The following is a 15,303-nucleotide window of genomic DNA, read 5'->3' as shown; positions in this document are numbered from 1 at the left end:
TATTTTCCATCCTATATTTTAAATCTATCATTCTTAAATATAATAATAATAAATGTATAAATTTTTGTAAATGTGTTTGTGTGTGTCTGTGTGTGTATTTTGACTTTCTTTAGTAAAACGATCAATTAATTAACGTTAGATAGTAAACGACGCTGTTATTTCTCTTATGATTCATTTTCAATCAAGATATTTCCTCATTACAATGAATATGCCTTTATTCAAGATTTTATCTCTTGTTATTTTTTTCAAATTTTTATGAAGAAACATCGTAAATCGTTGTTTAACGCGTTCCGTGCCAAGCCATTTTTGTCTGAGTTGTCGTTCAAGCCATTTGATGTTCTGCGCATTAAATAAATATGACTACGTGTACCACCGGTGGTACACGTGGCCTGATGGTCAAGTTTAACGTGTATCATAAATGGTACGCGTGGCATGGAACGTGTTAAAGAATATTCGACGACGACGGAAATATTTTATTTATTAAATTCTTTGGGGGGGGGTGAGGGTGGGGGTGGATTTGGGGGGTTCATAGAAAAAAGATACGTGCGATTAATAATTATAGACGATATTTCAAAAGACAAATGGGTATAATATTTGAAAAGGTGCATGGAATGTGCAAAGATTATTAAATATCTACCACACGTACAATCATAATTATTAAAGATAAGTAGTGTGACCTAATTGTTATTATTATTATTATTATTATTATTTTTCTTTTTTTTATTTCTTCTTTTCATCTCTTTCGTTTTTTCTTTATCCTTTCCTTTCCCTTTGCTTTTTTTTTTCATTTTTTCTTTTTCTTTTTCTTTTTCTTTTTACGATCGCCGTATTTCATAACGCAAAACATTCTCGTTTCTCGTCTACAATGCAAATAGTAGAGAAAATCGATTAAATATGTAATCGAATAAAATGGTTGTCGTTTTTCCTTCTTCTTCTTCTTCTTTTTTGTTTCCTTACAAACGGTAAAAAATGCGATTACAAATTATACGGGGGGACGTGGGGGGAGAAAAAAGAAAAAGGGAAGGAGGATAGGGGGAGAGAAAAAAAAATCATTGGAAGGACAAGAAAAAAAATAAAAAGAACAGCACAGAATAATATCTTTTCTCGTTTGAAAATAAGGTGTCCTCGCGCGTATTTAAATTGCACAGATATATTCCGCAAGGACAATATCGAGAATGTAAATAGGGAAAAAGAAAGAAATAATGATGTTACTTAATCGAAGGGCCAATTGCTCTAGTCGATAATAATTCATGTTAATTATATTCACTCCACGTGATCTTTGTCCGCCTTATCTTCGGCAGACTGCAACTGTCATACAAAGTCCATCTCTGATTTACTGTAGTATTGTCCACCAGTACGTCGCTTTTGTAATAGCCTCTCCAGAAACTTTTTCATTTCACTAATCACAAACACACTCGATGTCAATGCAACTAAGAATAAGATATCTGAAATTTCATGAAAATTGTATCATCCGTCAGAAAAATATTACAATCTATTACATTTATCGCATTTATATGGTCGTCGGTTGTATTCAATCAATGATACATTTACCAAGCTTTAACGTGCGGTCTCAAAAGCGTAATTATTAATTTAAATTTATCTATGTATAAAAAGAAATTAATAATCTTGAATTATAGCGGCAACAATTGACCGCTTCTTGTCGTTGACCAAGAAAAAGAAAGTGGCTCTGAGTATCGCTGATTCTACATTTGCAGATATTGATAACATTACTTACCGTTTGCTGTTAATGCTTCGGTTTGAAATACTCTTTGCAATGGAGGAAAATAAATGACTAACATTTGTCCTATTACCGATAATGTTACAGCTACCAAAAACATTTTGTTACTCCATAATCCAATTGTAAAAATGGATTTTTTCTGTAATATAATGAATATTATAATAAAACAATAAAAAAGAAAAAAATAGTCGTTCATCAATAATGACAAATATTCTCACCTGCGACCTACAACTTAATGCGTTGAACATATCGAAGAAAACGAAGCAAGTGAACGTCATTGTCGTGTCTCGTGCCGTATGACCATCCGACGTCATCTAATAAATTCATGAAAAATACAAACATAATATAACAAATATAAATAATTGTAATAGAAGTAACGTTTCTTACCTCTCTCTTGTAAACCCACGTTGTCCCGGCAATTATAATAAAAGCAGACAATAATACATTTATTATGAGATGTTTTGTGATCATAGGTTCTTTAATATTTCGTGGCTTTTGTTTTAAAACATCTTTGTCGACAGGTTCAACTCCCAAACTGTAAATAAACAAAATAAAAAATGACGTTTATAATAAATCAATTATATTAAAACCACTATGAGAAAATTAAATGAATATCTCCAAGATTTCCCAAACCTTTGAGCAGGTGGACCGTCCATAATAATATTAATCCAAAGTATTTGCATTGCGTTTAATGGATTTGGTACGCTCATCAATGTGGCAAGAGCAATTAAAGATAATGCTGCTATACTTGTGCTCAATTGGAATCTTACGAAGTTACGAATGTTGTGGAAAATACCTTTACCTTCTTCAATCGCAGCACTAAAAGTAACAAATTTAAAATGATTCTATTGTTAATCCTTTGATTACAGAGATAACCCATTTAAGGGTTTTAGTATGCAACGATATGTATGTATAAACAAATTTATATTATGTTCTTACATAATTGTTCCAAAATCATCATCGACCAATATCATGTCAGCTGCTTCTTTGCAAACGTCGGTGCCATTTTTTCCCATAGCTATACCAATGTCAGCCTTTTTCAAAGCTACCCCATCGTTGACACCATCTCCTGTCATACCCACAATATTGCCTTCCCGTTGTAATGCCTTTACGATACACAATTTATGTTTAGGTGTAACTCGATAAAAGACACTAACGTTTTCTATTAATTGTTCTAATTGCAGTTCGGACATCGAATCAATCTCGTCGCCTGACATCAAACGCGAATGAAGTGTATCCAATCCAATCATACTCGCTGTAATAATAATATCATTGAAAAATTATTGATTAATGGACATAGTTAAAAAATGATTAAACATAGGAATAATTTTTATTTATAAAAAAAAAACGTACCAATAGCAACAGCAGTTTCTTTAGCGTCACCAGTAACCATTTTAACTTTGACACCACTGTTCATCAGGGTTGCAATTGATTCGCGAACATGTGGCCTTGGTGGATCAAATATACCCACAAGACCAAGGTATACTAAATCTTGTAACGAAGTACCACGTGCAAGACCATATACTAAAAACAAACGTATGACAGTATATGAGCAATAGTAAGAACAAAATCTCGATATCCTTTATCTTCATACTTATTAAACAGCACCTCTCAGCCCTTGTTGACCAATATCGTAAGCCTCCGTTAAAAATTCTTGATCTTTCTTTTGATTCAATAGATATTCTTGACCGTTTGCATAATATTTCGTGCATTGCGGCAAAATCTTTTCCATGGCTCCTTTTACAAAATATATTTCTTGTTTATTCTAAAAAAGAAAACAAAAAGAAATAAAACGCAATTCAAAAATTGAAGTTACAGATAGAAAATTATAATTCGTTATCGAAGATTGTTGCTTACTTCGTCATATTTGGGTGCACATTTAACAGCCATCATCTTTTGTTCAGAAGAAAATGGATATTCTTGAAGGCGTAAATATTTTTCAGCGCAACCGTACATTCCAAATTGCAGTCATCTCATTTTTGGTAATTGTACCAGTTTTATCCGAACATATCACATTTACACATCCTGTACAATGAAATAAAATAAATGCGCACACATTAAAGAAATATCTGTGATGATTAATAATATGATTGGGGATAACCATAAGTTGAAATTAAACCATCTTACCAAGGGTTTCAACAGTTGGTAATTTTTTAACAATAGCATTTCTCTTTGCCATTCGCATAACACCTAACGCTAGTGTTACGGTAACAACAATAGGTAAACCTTCGGGTATAGCTGCTACTGCTAAACTGACGCTAATTGTAAACATTTCTAAAATTGCCTTTCCTTGGACCCAGCCAAGTAGCATAATGATGCCAATAATACAGAATGAGTAGAACGATAATTGTGTACCCAAAATATCCATACTCCTTTGCAATGGTGTCTTTGGTGCTTCTTCCGCTTGCATCATTGTAAAGACTTCACCAAATTCGCTCTTTTCTCCTGTATTTACTACCACACCCTAAGATATATCATGTTTAATAGATAATTGAATAAAATCTAAACAATGATTTTGAATTTTTGAAATACTTCCACTTACTTTGCCATTTCCACAACGCACTAACGTTCCCATAAAAGCAATATTTTTCTTCGAAGTTAATCCATTTGTTTTAAGCAAAGGAGCCGTTGATTTTTGAGCTGGCTCAGTTTCTCCAGTGAAGCTACTTTCGTCGATAGCCAAATCTATAGCTTCGAATATTCTAATATCTGCGGGTACTTTATCACCAATATTTAAATAAACTACATCTCCAGGAACTAAGTTACGAGCAAGAAATGTTTCTACTTGCCCCTCTCGTAAACTATAAAATAGAAAACAATATAATAAGATAAGACGTAAGAATAATTCATTATTTTGATTTCGATTGAAAACTTAAAATTATTTACCAGTGGCAAGTAGGAGGTACTAGTTTATTAAGTTCTTCCAAAGATTTTTCAGAACGATACTCTTGTACAAATGCAACAGTTACAACTATTATGATAGCCTAAAAAAAGAAAAATATAATATGTAAATGAAGAAACTTGTTAAGATAAATAATTATCATATTTAACATGATTGAGATATTTACCACTGTAATACTGACGGCATCATCGAATTGTTTCATACAAACACTGACAAATGCGGATGCGAGCAATAAAAGAATCAATGGATTTTTAAACTGCAAAAACAAGAACATATATCAACCGATTAAACATACCTAATTCATAGAAACCTTATCAATTGTTAGCGTAACCATACAAAAATATAATAAATAAGAAAGAATAAGAATGTTACTTGTTCGATATATTTCTTCCACGTAGGTTCTTCCTCTTTAACGGTGAATTCATTAAAACCAACTAGTTGTCTCCTTTGATCGGCTTCTTGCCATTGAAGTCCTGTCCTGACATCAACGTGTAATCTTGCTGCTACCTCCTCCGCACCAAGACTTGCCGCTTCAGCTGTCGTTAACCACATTTTGTTATCCTTATTTTTATCCTTAAACATAAAATAAATATAATTCTCATAATCCACTCGCTGTATCGAATAAACATGATTCGCTTAACGAACGTTATATTTATTATAATAAATAAATATTAGATATTATTATTATTTAGAAATTTGTCCATGCTTGTTAATGAAATTAACTGTGTGACGTTTTCTAACCTGCAAATGATATGACGCATAGTTTAAGCGCGGTTATTTTTCCGATAACCAACACGAATTTATTTCATATTCAATTTCACATTTAATAACATCACATCACTTATTTTTACATAATTGTCACTATATAAAATAATAATATATTTTTTTCTTAACGAAATAACATTGAATTCTGACAGCGCTTTTTTAAAAGAATTTCGAGGTTAACGCGCGTGCGTAAATAAATAAAAAGAACTAGTATATAGTAAAATAAAAACGAAGCAGTGTTTATACTACTTTTCTATGTGTGTATATATATATATATAATAGTTTTCTCGTAAACTGTATATATGAAAAATGAGCATGATAAATGCAAACATATGTCATGACGATAACAAACCGGCTAATGAAACGTGTACTAGTTTTATACGTAATTATATCTTCTCCGTGTAACTGTATGTATAACAATGTGATGCATTATACGTAGTATATGTGTGTGTGTGTTGTATTCGATACGATCACGTGACCCGAAAAATGACACACTTATCGCATTCCGAACGATCAATTCCTACATTACCGACAGAGTCTATTATTTAAAAGGGAAAATAGGTGTAGAGGCTTCAAAAAATTCAATTTTTTTTCTTTTTTCATAAATCACTTGTAAAACTATTAAAAATTATACTCCTAAAATTTCAAGTCAAAAATTCCAATTCAAATTGGTCTCGAAACGACTATTCTTCGAATTTGTGTACACTCGAGTTCAAAAAGTTTTCAATCAATCATTTTGAAATTTGCTATGTAGTTTCTCGCTATCCTTTGTTTAAAGTATTTTGTTTTTACTGTACGAAAAAAGGGTACGAAAAAAAATGGCAGAAAATCATGTTTTATGTGTTCACATTCATCTATAAAAATTCGAATATTCAATTTTTTAGAGGAAACCGTAGTTCACATAGAAAAGATACATATATAAAAAAAGAAAAAAAAAAGAAAGGAAATTCTCTGAGTAATAAGTGATAAAAATTGTGGCTTTTAGAACGCACACAAACTGTTCAGTCAAGTGGCGGCGACCTAAAATGCGCGGCAGCTGATATTTCCGTTACTTTTCGTGGAAAATCTTAGAAAATTTCAGAATATATTCTCAAATATACGTGTAAAATGACCCAACAAATATTAATAAATAATATAAATTTGTCACGTGTTAAAAAAATTCATGAAAATCATTGTAAAAACGCCGTTCTACACCTATCTCCCCCTGCTCCACCTTTAATTTTTGAATTTTCTTGTAAATGAATAAATACAAATGAATAAATGTAAAGACGAGTATAAAAACTTAGAAAATAATCCATTTCAATTCGTCTAATATTTTTTTTTTTTTATGAATTCCTTTAGTATATAAATTGCAATGGAATTTATGACACGCAGTACGAGAATTCGTGGTATAAATTTCTTGTTTATCTAATTTAAGATAATTCATCTTTCCTTTGGAATAATTCGAAAATTTCTATAAATCATTTCTATAAAAAAGAAAAAAAAAACATGTAAGAAAACACGAATATGTTAGAAGAGTGTAAATTAGAAATGAAATTCTCGCGATGATACGGACACGGAGATGAAGATGATGTGTATATTTTTCTTTTTTGTTTTTTTTACGTATCAAATTAGATACGATCTTTTTTTGTCAATAAGATAACTCTAAGCGGTGTTAATTTATTTGGAGCAAAATTAGGACACAACGTTGGCCAATTATTCGTATTTTACGCGAGTAATCAATTGGTAATCTTCAAACGAGTCCGTTTCTCGAACGTATTTTTTTTTAAATGTACGATAGATATATTAAAACATTAAAAATAATGAAAAGTATATAATACAAGAATTAGAATTGAATATGCATATTTCAAAACACGTTCATTTTTCACGTGTCCTCTAATAAATATGAAACACCAGGTGATAATGAAATTTAATTGCATGCAATTTGTCAGGTAACGTGTTAATAATTGTTTTTTTTATCTAAAATAACATAAATTAAAGGTTTAAACAAAAGAAAAATAATAAAATTATTGGTAGCATCGAGAACATAGCTAAAAAAATACAAAAAACACGTCCCCCGTCCTTCAAAATAAAAAAAAAAAGAAGAATAAAATTGGTAATTTGATGCCCCATAGTGAACACAACAGACTCACCCACGTTCTTCTTTCGAAAGACAATGAAAAATTTGTTTGGTCGCCAAGAAAGTCAACTATTTGTTGGCTCATCGTTCTCGAGAATATCAAAGTTTTCTTCGAGAATGTTTCCTTTAAACTGAAGCTTTTAATATCGAACAACTATTGTCAACGATATAATCGACACACACACACGCCATGAGAGTTTACACAAAGAAGGATAAAAATATTTTATATAAATAACGAAAAAATATAATAGAAAAAAAAAAGAAAATTAAAAAAGAACAATGAAAAAGGTAAAATAAAAAAGTAAACGTGATTGTGTAAGGATGGGGGTCACGTTTCTGGTTAAACCAAAGTAAAACGACACAGAATGGAGACACTCGATCGATACTCGGTTCGGAGACTCATAAACTTAGAAAATTCATGGAATTTTAAATGAATGCTTTTGTAATATTTATACGTAAACACACGTATGTGGAAGTATATTATCTACTTCGTGTAATAATATTTAATCGAAAATCGATAAAAACGACAACGGCGACGACGACGACAACGACGATGATGATGATGATGATGATGATGATGATATAATTGATTATTATTATTATTATTATTACTAATAATGTTTTCTTTTTTTTAAATTGAACAAGCATAGAAATATTTTAAATATGAAAGTATCAAAATTATATCGCCATTTGTGTTCACACATTCTATTATTAGGGTGAACCAAAAAAGTTCGTGTTTTGTTTTTAAAAATTAATATTAATAATTAATAATTAATATTTTATTATAATATTAATATTATTATTTTATTATAATTATTTTTTATTAATTATTATTATTTATTTAATTATTTATTATATAATTATTACTTTTATTATTATTATTATTATTAATAATGTTTGTTTTTTTTTAAATTGAACAAGCATAGAAATATTTTAAATATGAAAGTATCAAAATTATATCAAAATTATATTATAAATATTTGTTATTAATTATTATATATTTATCAAAATTATATATATATATATATATTATTATTATTTATTTAATTATTATTTATTAATATTATTATTTTATTATAATAAAAAAAAAAAAAACAATTTCATTAGGTAATTGAAAAAGTAAGGTTTTCAATACAATAAATTAACGAACTTTAGTGATTAAATATTGTAATATTGTAAAATAATAATAATAATAATGAAAATATTAGTTAAGTTTATTTTTACCTCCTCGTTTAAATCCGCATTATTCTGGTGTTGTTCTTTGGGTTCTTTGTCAGGTGGTATCTCCAACGTTGCGTCGTCGAAGAATTGTTCGTATTTTGTACCACTGGTATCTTTCATTTCTACGTTACTGAAAGTTTCTTTAGTTTATTTGCAATAAATCTTCCTTCGTTGTTCTCAGGTTCGTCTTCCTTCTTCTTCTTCTTCTTCTTCTTCTTCTCCTTCCTTCCTTCTTCTATCCCTCTTTAGAATATTTCAAATGTATCTCGTGAGAAGAATACAAAATGAATTTTCCAATTATGTATATGTAAGTATCAAGGATAGAGAAAAAAAATCTATTCGATGATATAAAAAAGTATGTATGAAATGTATTCGATCGATAATTCATCGATTCAGATACTTTTCATTGAAAATAACAAAAAAAAAAAAGAAAAATAGAAAAATGTAGAACATACGTGTGATCAAAAAAATTTACCTTCTTCATATGTTACACTTGTTTTTTGTTTTATTTTACTTTTCTGCTTTTTGATTCCCTTTTTGTTTCTATTGGAGAACAAGAAAAAAACAAAAAATAATAATTAATATATTATAAATTAATTATAAATTAATTATATTATATATATAATAATATATTAATATATATAATAATATAATAATTATTAATATATTATTCATTAATTATAAATTAATTATTATAATAATTAATATATTATATATAATATAATATAAAAAAAAACAAAAATTTCGGTTTATATAACGATTCTTTTATGTAAGTACATAATTTGTTATGTAATGAATAACAAATCATAAGTTAATCAAGGAAGAGGGAGTTTTTGTATTGCAATGGCTAATGGAAACAATAAAAGTATAGAATTTGTAATAGCTGATCGTCCAAGCGAGGAAATTAATTTTTTTTATCTTATCTTATATAATATAAATAAATAGATAGACACACACAGATAGATTTATTTTTTTTTTTATAGCTCTGTTGGCCAAAATATAAAAGTTTATTTAATTATTATTATATATATTATCATGTATTTTATTATTATTATATTAGGAAAGAACCTCACACATACAAACTTAAAATAAATTATTTTAGTTGAAAACTATACTAATTTACTTGTACTTTACGAATATTGTTATTCTTCCATTGTATTTATCAACGTATTGACGAATAAATTCATACGTTTTTTTTTTGTTTTAATTAAATAATTTAAAATCCAACACGTCTTTAGCCATCGAGGAAGAGATTAAGGCTAAAAACCTCTCAAACATGGTAAATTTTCAAAAGACCGGAGACATACCTCAGGTATGGGTAGCTCAGCAAATGACAAATCCCACACCTTGGAAAAGGTCTGCCTCGAGGATTCTGAGGGAGTCAAAAATTCACTAACCACATCTAAAATTGCCAAAATGAGGGAGGCTTTTGTCCAGCAGTGGACAGTATAGGCCGATGATGATGATGATGATGATGAATAATTTAAAATATTATATGAATTTATTGAAAAAAAACCGATATAGATTTATTAAATAGGTTTATGATTTAAAGTAGTCTGTGTTCTAACACAATTGTTTTTTGTTTAAATAAATAATTTAAAATATCGTATGAACTTATATAAAAAAAAAAAATAATATATATTTATTAAATAATTTTATTATTTAGAATTATCTCTGTGTTCTAACACAGTTGTTTTTTATTTAATTAAATAATTTAAAAAATCATATGAACTTATTGGAAAAACTCTAAATAATTTAAAATATTATATGAACTTATATAAAAAAAAAACATAATATATATTATTAATAGTTTTATTAGTAGGATAGTGTGTGTTAACACAGTTATTTTTTGTTTTAAATAAGTAATTTAAAATATTATATGAACTTATATAAAAAAAAAACACAATATATTTATTAAATAATTTTATGATTTAGAATAGTGTGTGTTCTAACAAAGTTATTTTTTGTTTTAAATAAGTAATTTAAAATATTATATGAACTTATATAAAAAAAAACAATGTTTAGTTATTAAATAGATTTATGATTTAGAATAGTGTGTGTTCTAACACAGTTATTTTTGTTTTAAATAAGTAATTTAAATATTATATGAACTTATATAAAAAAAAAAAACAATGTTTATTTATTAAATAGGTTTATTATTTAGAATAGTGTGTGTTCTAACACAGTTTTATTTTTTATTTTAAATAAATATTTACACAAATCGTATGAACTTATTGGAAAAAATCCTAATATATTTTATTTAATAGTTTTATTATTTAGGATAGTTCCTGTGTTCTAACACAGTTATTTTTTCTTTTTTAATAAATAATTTAAAAAATCATATGAACTTATATATAAAAAAAAAATAATATATAATATATTTATTAAATAGTTTTATTATTTAGGATAGTGTGTGTTCTAACACAGTTTTATTTTTTATTTTAAATAAATAATTTAAAATATTATATGAACTTATATAAAAGAAAAATAATAATAATATTTATTAAATAGGTTTATGATTTAAAGTAGTCTGTGTTCTAACACAATTGTTTTTTGTTTTAAATAAGTAATTTAAAATATTATATGAACTTATATAAAAAAAAAACATAATATATATTTATTAAATAGGTTTATGATTTAGAATAGTGTGTGTTCTAACACAGTTTTATTTTTTGTTTTAAATAAGTAATTTAAAATATTATTTGAACTTATATAAAAAAAAAAACATAATATATATTTATTAAATAATTTTATTATTTAGAATAGTGTGTGTTCTAACACTGTTGTTTTTTTTTAATAAAATAATTTAAAATATCGTATGAACTTATTGAAAAAATCCTAATATATTTATTAAATAGTTTTATAATTTAGAATAGTGTGTGTTCCAATAAAGTTATTTTTTTTTTTAATTAAATAATTTAAAATATCGTATGAACTTATATAAAAAAAAAAAACATATATATTATATTAAATAATTTTATGATTTAAAATAGTCTGTGTTCTAACACAGTTTTATTTTTTATTTTAAATAAATAATTTACAAAATCGTATGAACTCCTAATATATATTTATTTAATAGTTTTATTATTTAGGATAGTTTCTATATTCTAACACAGTTATTTTTTTCTTTTTAATAAATAATTTAAAAAATCATATGAACTTATATATAAAAAAAAAAAATAATATATATTTATTAAATAGGTTTATGATTTAAAGTAGTCTGTGTTCTAACACAATTGTTTTTTGTTTTAAATAAGTAATTTAAAATATTATATGAATTTATATAAAAAAAAAACATAATATATATTTATTAAATGGGTTTATGATTTAGAATAGTGTGTGTTCTAACACGTTATATGAATTTATATAAAAAAAAAAACATAATATATATTTTAAATATGGGTTATGATTTAGCATAGTGTGTGTTCTAACACAGTTTTATTTTTTTGTTTAAATAATAATTTAAAATATCGTATGAACTATTATGAAAAAATCCTAATATATTTATTAAATAGTTTTTATTTTAGAATAGTGTGGTGTTCCAATAAAGCTATTTTTTTTTTAATTAAATAATTTTAAATATCGTACGAACTTATATAAAAAAAAAAAAAACATAATATACATTACCGTGTTCTAACAAAAGTCCTATATACTCGTTCATTTGCCGCCTACGCAAATTTCTAGTCACGCGAAGGTCGAATAGATACCTAAACACATATACGAAATATATCCAACTATATAATATGCCACGAGAAAAAGGAATATTCTTTGACCTCGGACAAATTTCTCCTGTCTATTGTATAGCCTTGCGATATTCAATTAAATTCGATAAAAATTACTATGAAAATGGTTTACTTTCATTACTTGCGAGAAGACTTCTTCGGTATATTCGATGTTGGTGTATCGATCAGCAAGGAAAAACACCACATACAACTTGTTCATTAAATATTTACATTCTTCAACGATATTATATCATTGACTTTTATGGTTATCCTGTTTCTTTTTTTTTTTTTTTTTTTCCTTTTTTTCGAAATGTTTTCCTCTTTTTCAGCTTGTCCGGTTTATATTTTGTGTTTTTTTTCTTTTTTCTTTGTTTTATCATTCGAATCGTTCGAATATTTAAATTAATTTTTTGGTACCGGTTTTATTTTTGTGTCTTTTTTCTTTTGTTTTATCTATTTACGCGATCATTCGAAACGTTCGAATATTTAAATTAATTTTTTTGTACCGTTACAACGATTATATACTCGTTTTCAAAATGTTTAATACCAAAAAAAAAAAAACATAAAAGAATCAGACAAAATTATTTAAAAAATACATTTTATAATATCAAATATTAAAATGCAATCATAAACTTTTTTAAACAGGTATTGACTAATATATTCATTATACTTGTTTTTACAAAAATATCAGGAGGACATTTTGTTTTTCCTCAATAAATCGAACAAAATATTTAATACGAAAAAGAATCGGACAAACATATTTAAAATACATTTTATAATCAAATATTGAAATGCAATAATAAATGTTTTTTTAAAACGGATATTGACTAATAAATTCATCATATTTGTTTTCATAAAATATCAGGAGGACATTTTGTTTTTCCTCAACAAATCGAACAAAATATTTAATACAAAAAAGAATCAGAGACAAAGTATTTAAAATACATTTTATAATATCAAATATTGAAATGCAATAATAAATGTTTTTTTTAAAACGGATATTGACTAATACATTCATCATATATGTTTTCATAAAATATCAGGAGGACATTTTGTTTTTCCTCAACAAATCGAACAAAATATTTAATACAAAAAATAATCAGACAAAAATACTTAAAATACATTTATACTAGATATTAAAATGCAATTATAAATTATTTTTTCTTTAAACAGATATTGACAAATATATTCGATGATAATTTTTTAGTTGTCAACACAATTATTTATAATCAAATTATACGCGATATTTTAGAATTGATTATTCGTAGAATTTTAATAAATACAGGAAGATAACTGTATATATATATATATATATATATGTGGGTACCAGTTGGTACTAGTCAATTCGTAATTAATTGTCTTTACGGTTTTTTCCTCTCCTCTCCTCCTCCCACTCCTCTTCCTCCTCCTCACCCCCATCTCACACACTATCGTCAATTTTAATCAAATGTCTCACGAACGATAGATTAAAAAAAATAAAAGAAAATAAAAGAAACGTAATATTCGAAAGATCGATAATTTAAAATCGATCGATGATTTAAAGATCGATGACTTAAATAACGAGGACAACTATATCGAAGGATCAATTCTTTCTTATTTAATTTAAATGTTATGACGAAATGGGGGGCTGAGGTGGGGCGGGGGTGGAATGATTCAAATGAATCATTAATGAAATAAAATTAACATACTTTTTTCGCGATAATGTTAGAAATATAATAATCGATTAATAATCGAAATTTTATCGAGATCTGGGGTTATGAGATCGAAACAAAAGAAAAAATATATTACGATGGTTCATTTTTTATACACGAATAAAATGCAAAGGAGCTTGCGTTGTGTGTCTTCTTAGAGGCCAGCTTTCGAAAGTTCAATGAAACTAGGCCAAGTGGTATCGAATTAACGTAGGTTAGTAACCGAATTTTATTTTTTGTACGAAAATGAAGTTCCATTTGTTTTCTTTTTGTTTTATTTTTCGAAACATCTCGTTACAAGGTAATACGAAATATTGCGAGAAAAATGAATGTTTTTTTTTTCTGTTTTTTGTATAAAAAGAAAATAAAGAAATAAAAGCCGAATAAGTAATACAAATGTCGACACAGACACAACAGGTAAAATAATAAAACGTAAGGGGGTATATTATACGCGTGTGCTAGTTGACGGGGAAAATCAATAACTCGGTTCGGGTCGATGCACTCGACTCGATATCGTCCTCTTAATTTCTTTTTTTTTTTTCTTTTTTCTCAACGATTTCAATTAACTACTTGCTGGCAACTTCTTAAATCGTATAACTCGAGAATCAATTGGTGAAAGGAATAACAATGATATTATATGGGAGTCGTGCAAAATGTGTCACGTAATGTTTAAGAACGAAAAAAGAAATGAATAGACGTAAAAGTATATCGAAAATAAGATCGATCAAAAGTATATCTTACTTGTTCCCTTTTTCTCTCTTCCTCTTGATAAATGATATTCGAGACAATGTTAAAAAACACTACTTAAATTCGTATATACGTTGTCATATTTCTGTCATTTCTTAAACGCGTAAGAAACGATTTGGAAACTCGTACTCCGTTGACAGTAGATTCAATCGAACTAAACGTCACCGAGCGACGAATTGACACGAACTAAATCGTCGGGATCTTTCGAGCGATTGCAACGCCATCCGCGGCGAATTAGTGCAAAATGGTCGAAAATCCCTAGAACGTGTGGCCAATGGTCGAAATTAAAAATATTTATTTAAGAAAGCTCCAACCAATGACGGATTAAGCGATTAATCGATCAAACTGGTCACGTAGGACCTCGAAAGGACTTCGAAATTATTTTCATTAGAGTTAGA

At 27.1% G+C, this 15,303-nt stretch overlaps 1 protein-coding gene across 1 annotated transcript; it reads right to left on the bottom strand.

The window, feature by feature from the left end:
* Nucleotides 1-1,079: 1,079 nt before the first annotated feature.
* Nucleotides 1,080-15,117, bottom strand: LOC122518165 (calcium-transporting ATPase type 2C member 1). Its single transcript, XM_043636908.1, is given in 18 exon segments — nt 1,080-1,445; nt 1,736-1,877; nt 1,957-2,052; nt 2,126-2,273; nt 2,372-2,557; nt 2,678-2,993; nt 3,092-3,262; nt 3,347-3,503; nt 3,596-3,705; nt 3,707-3,763; nt 3,866-4,202; nt 4,281-4,539; nt 4,625-4,722; nt 4,807-4,896; nt 5,013-5,213; nt 8,749-8,988; nt 9,221-9,288; nt 14,900-15,117. Coding segments are annotated over 16 exon segments (2,619 nt in total). The 5' UTR covers nt 8,866-8,988; nt 9,221-9,288; nt 14,900-15,117; the 3' UTR covers nt 1,080-1,311.
* Nucleotides 15,118-15,303: the final 186 nt, after the last annotated feature.

Source organism: Polistes fuscatus, unplaced genomic scaffold, assembly GCF_010416935.1.
Source record: "Polistes fuscatus isolate 324 unplaced genomic scaffold, CU_Pfus_HIC Scaffold23, whole genome shotgun sequence".
Lineage (NCBI taxonomy): Eukaryota > Metazoa > Arthropoda > Insecta > Hymenoptera > Vespidae > Polistes > Polistes fuscatus.
The sequence above is the reverse complement of the archived record's forward strand: the minus strand, read 5'-3'. Positions and strand labels throughout refer to the sequence as shown.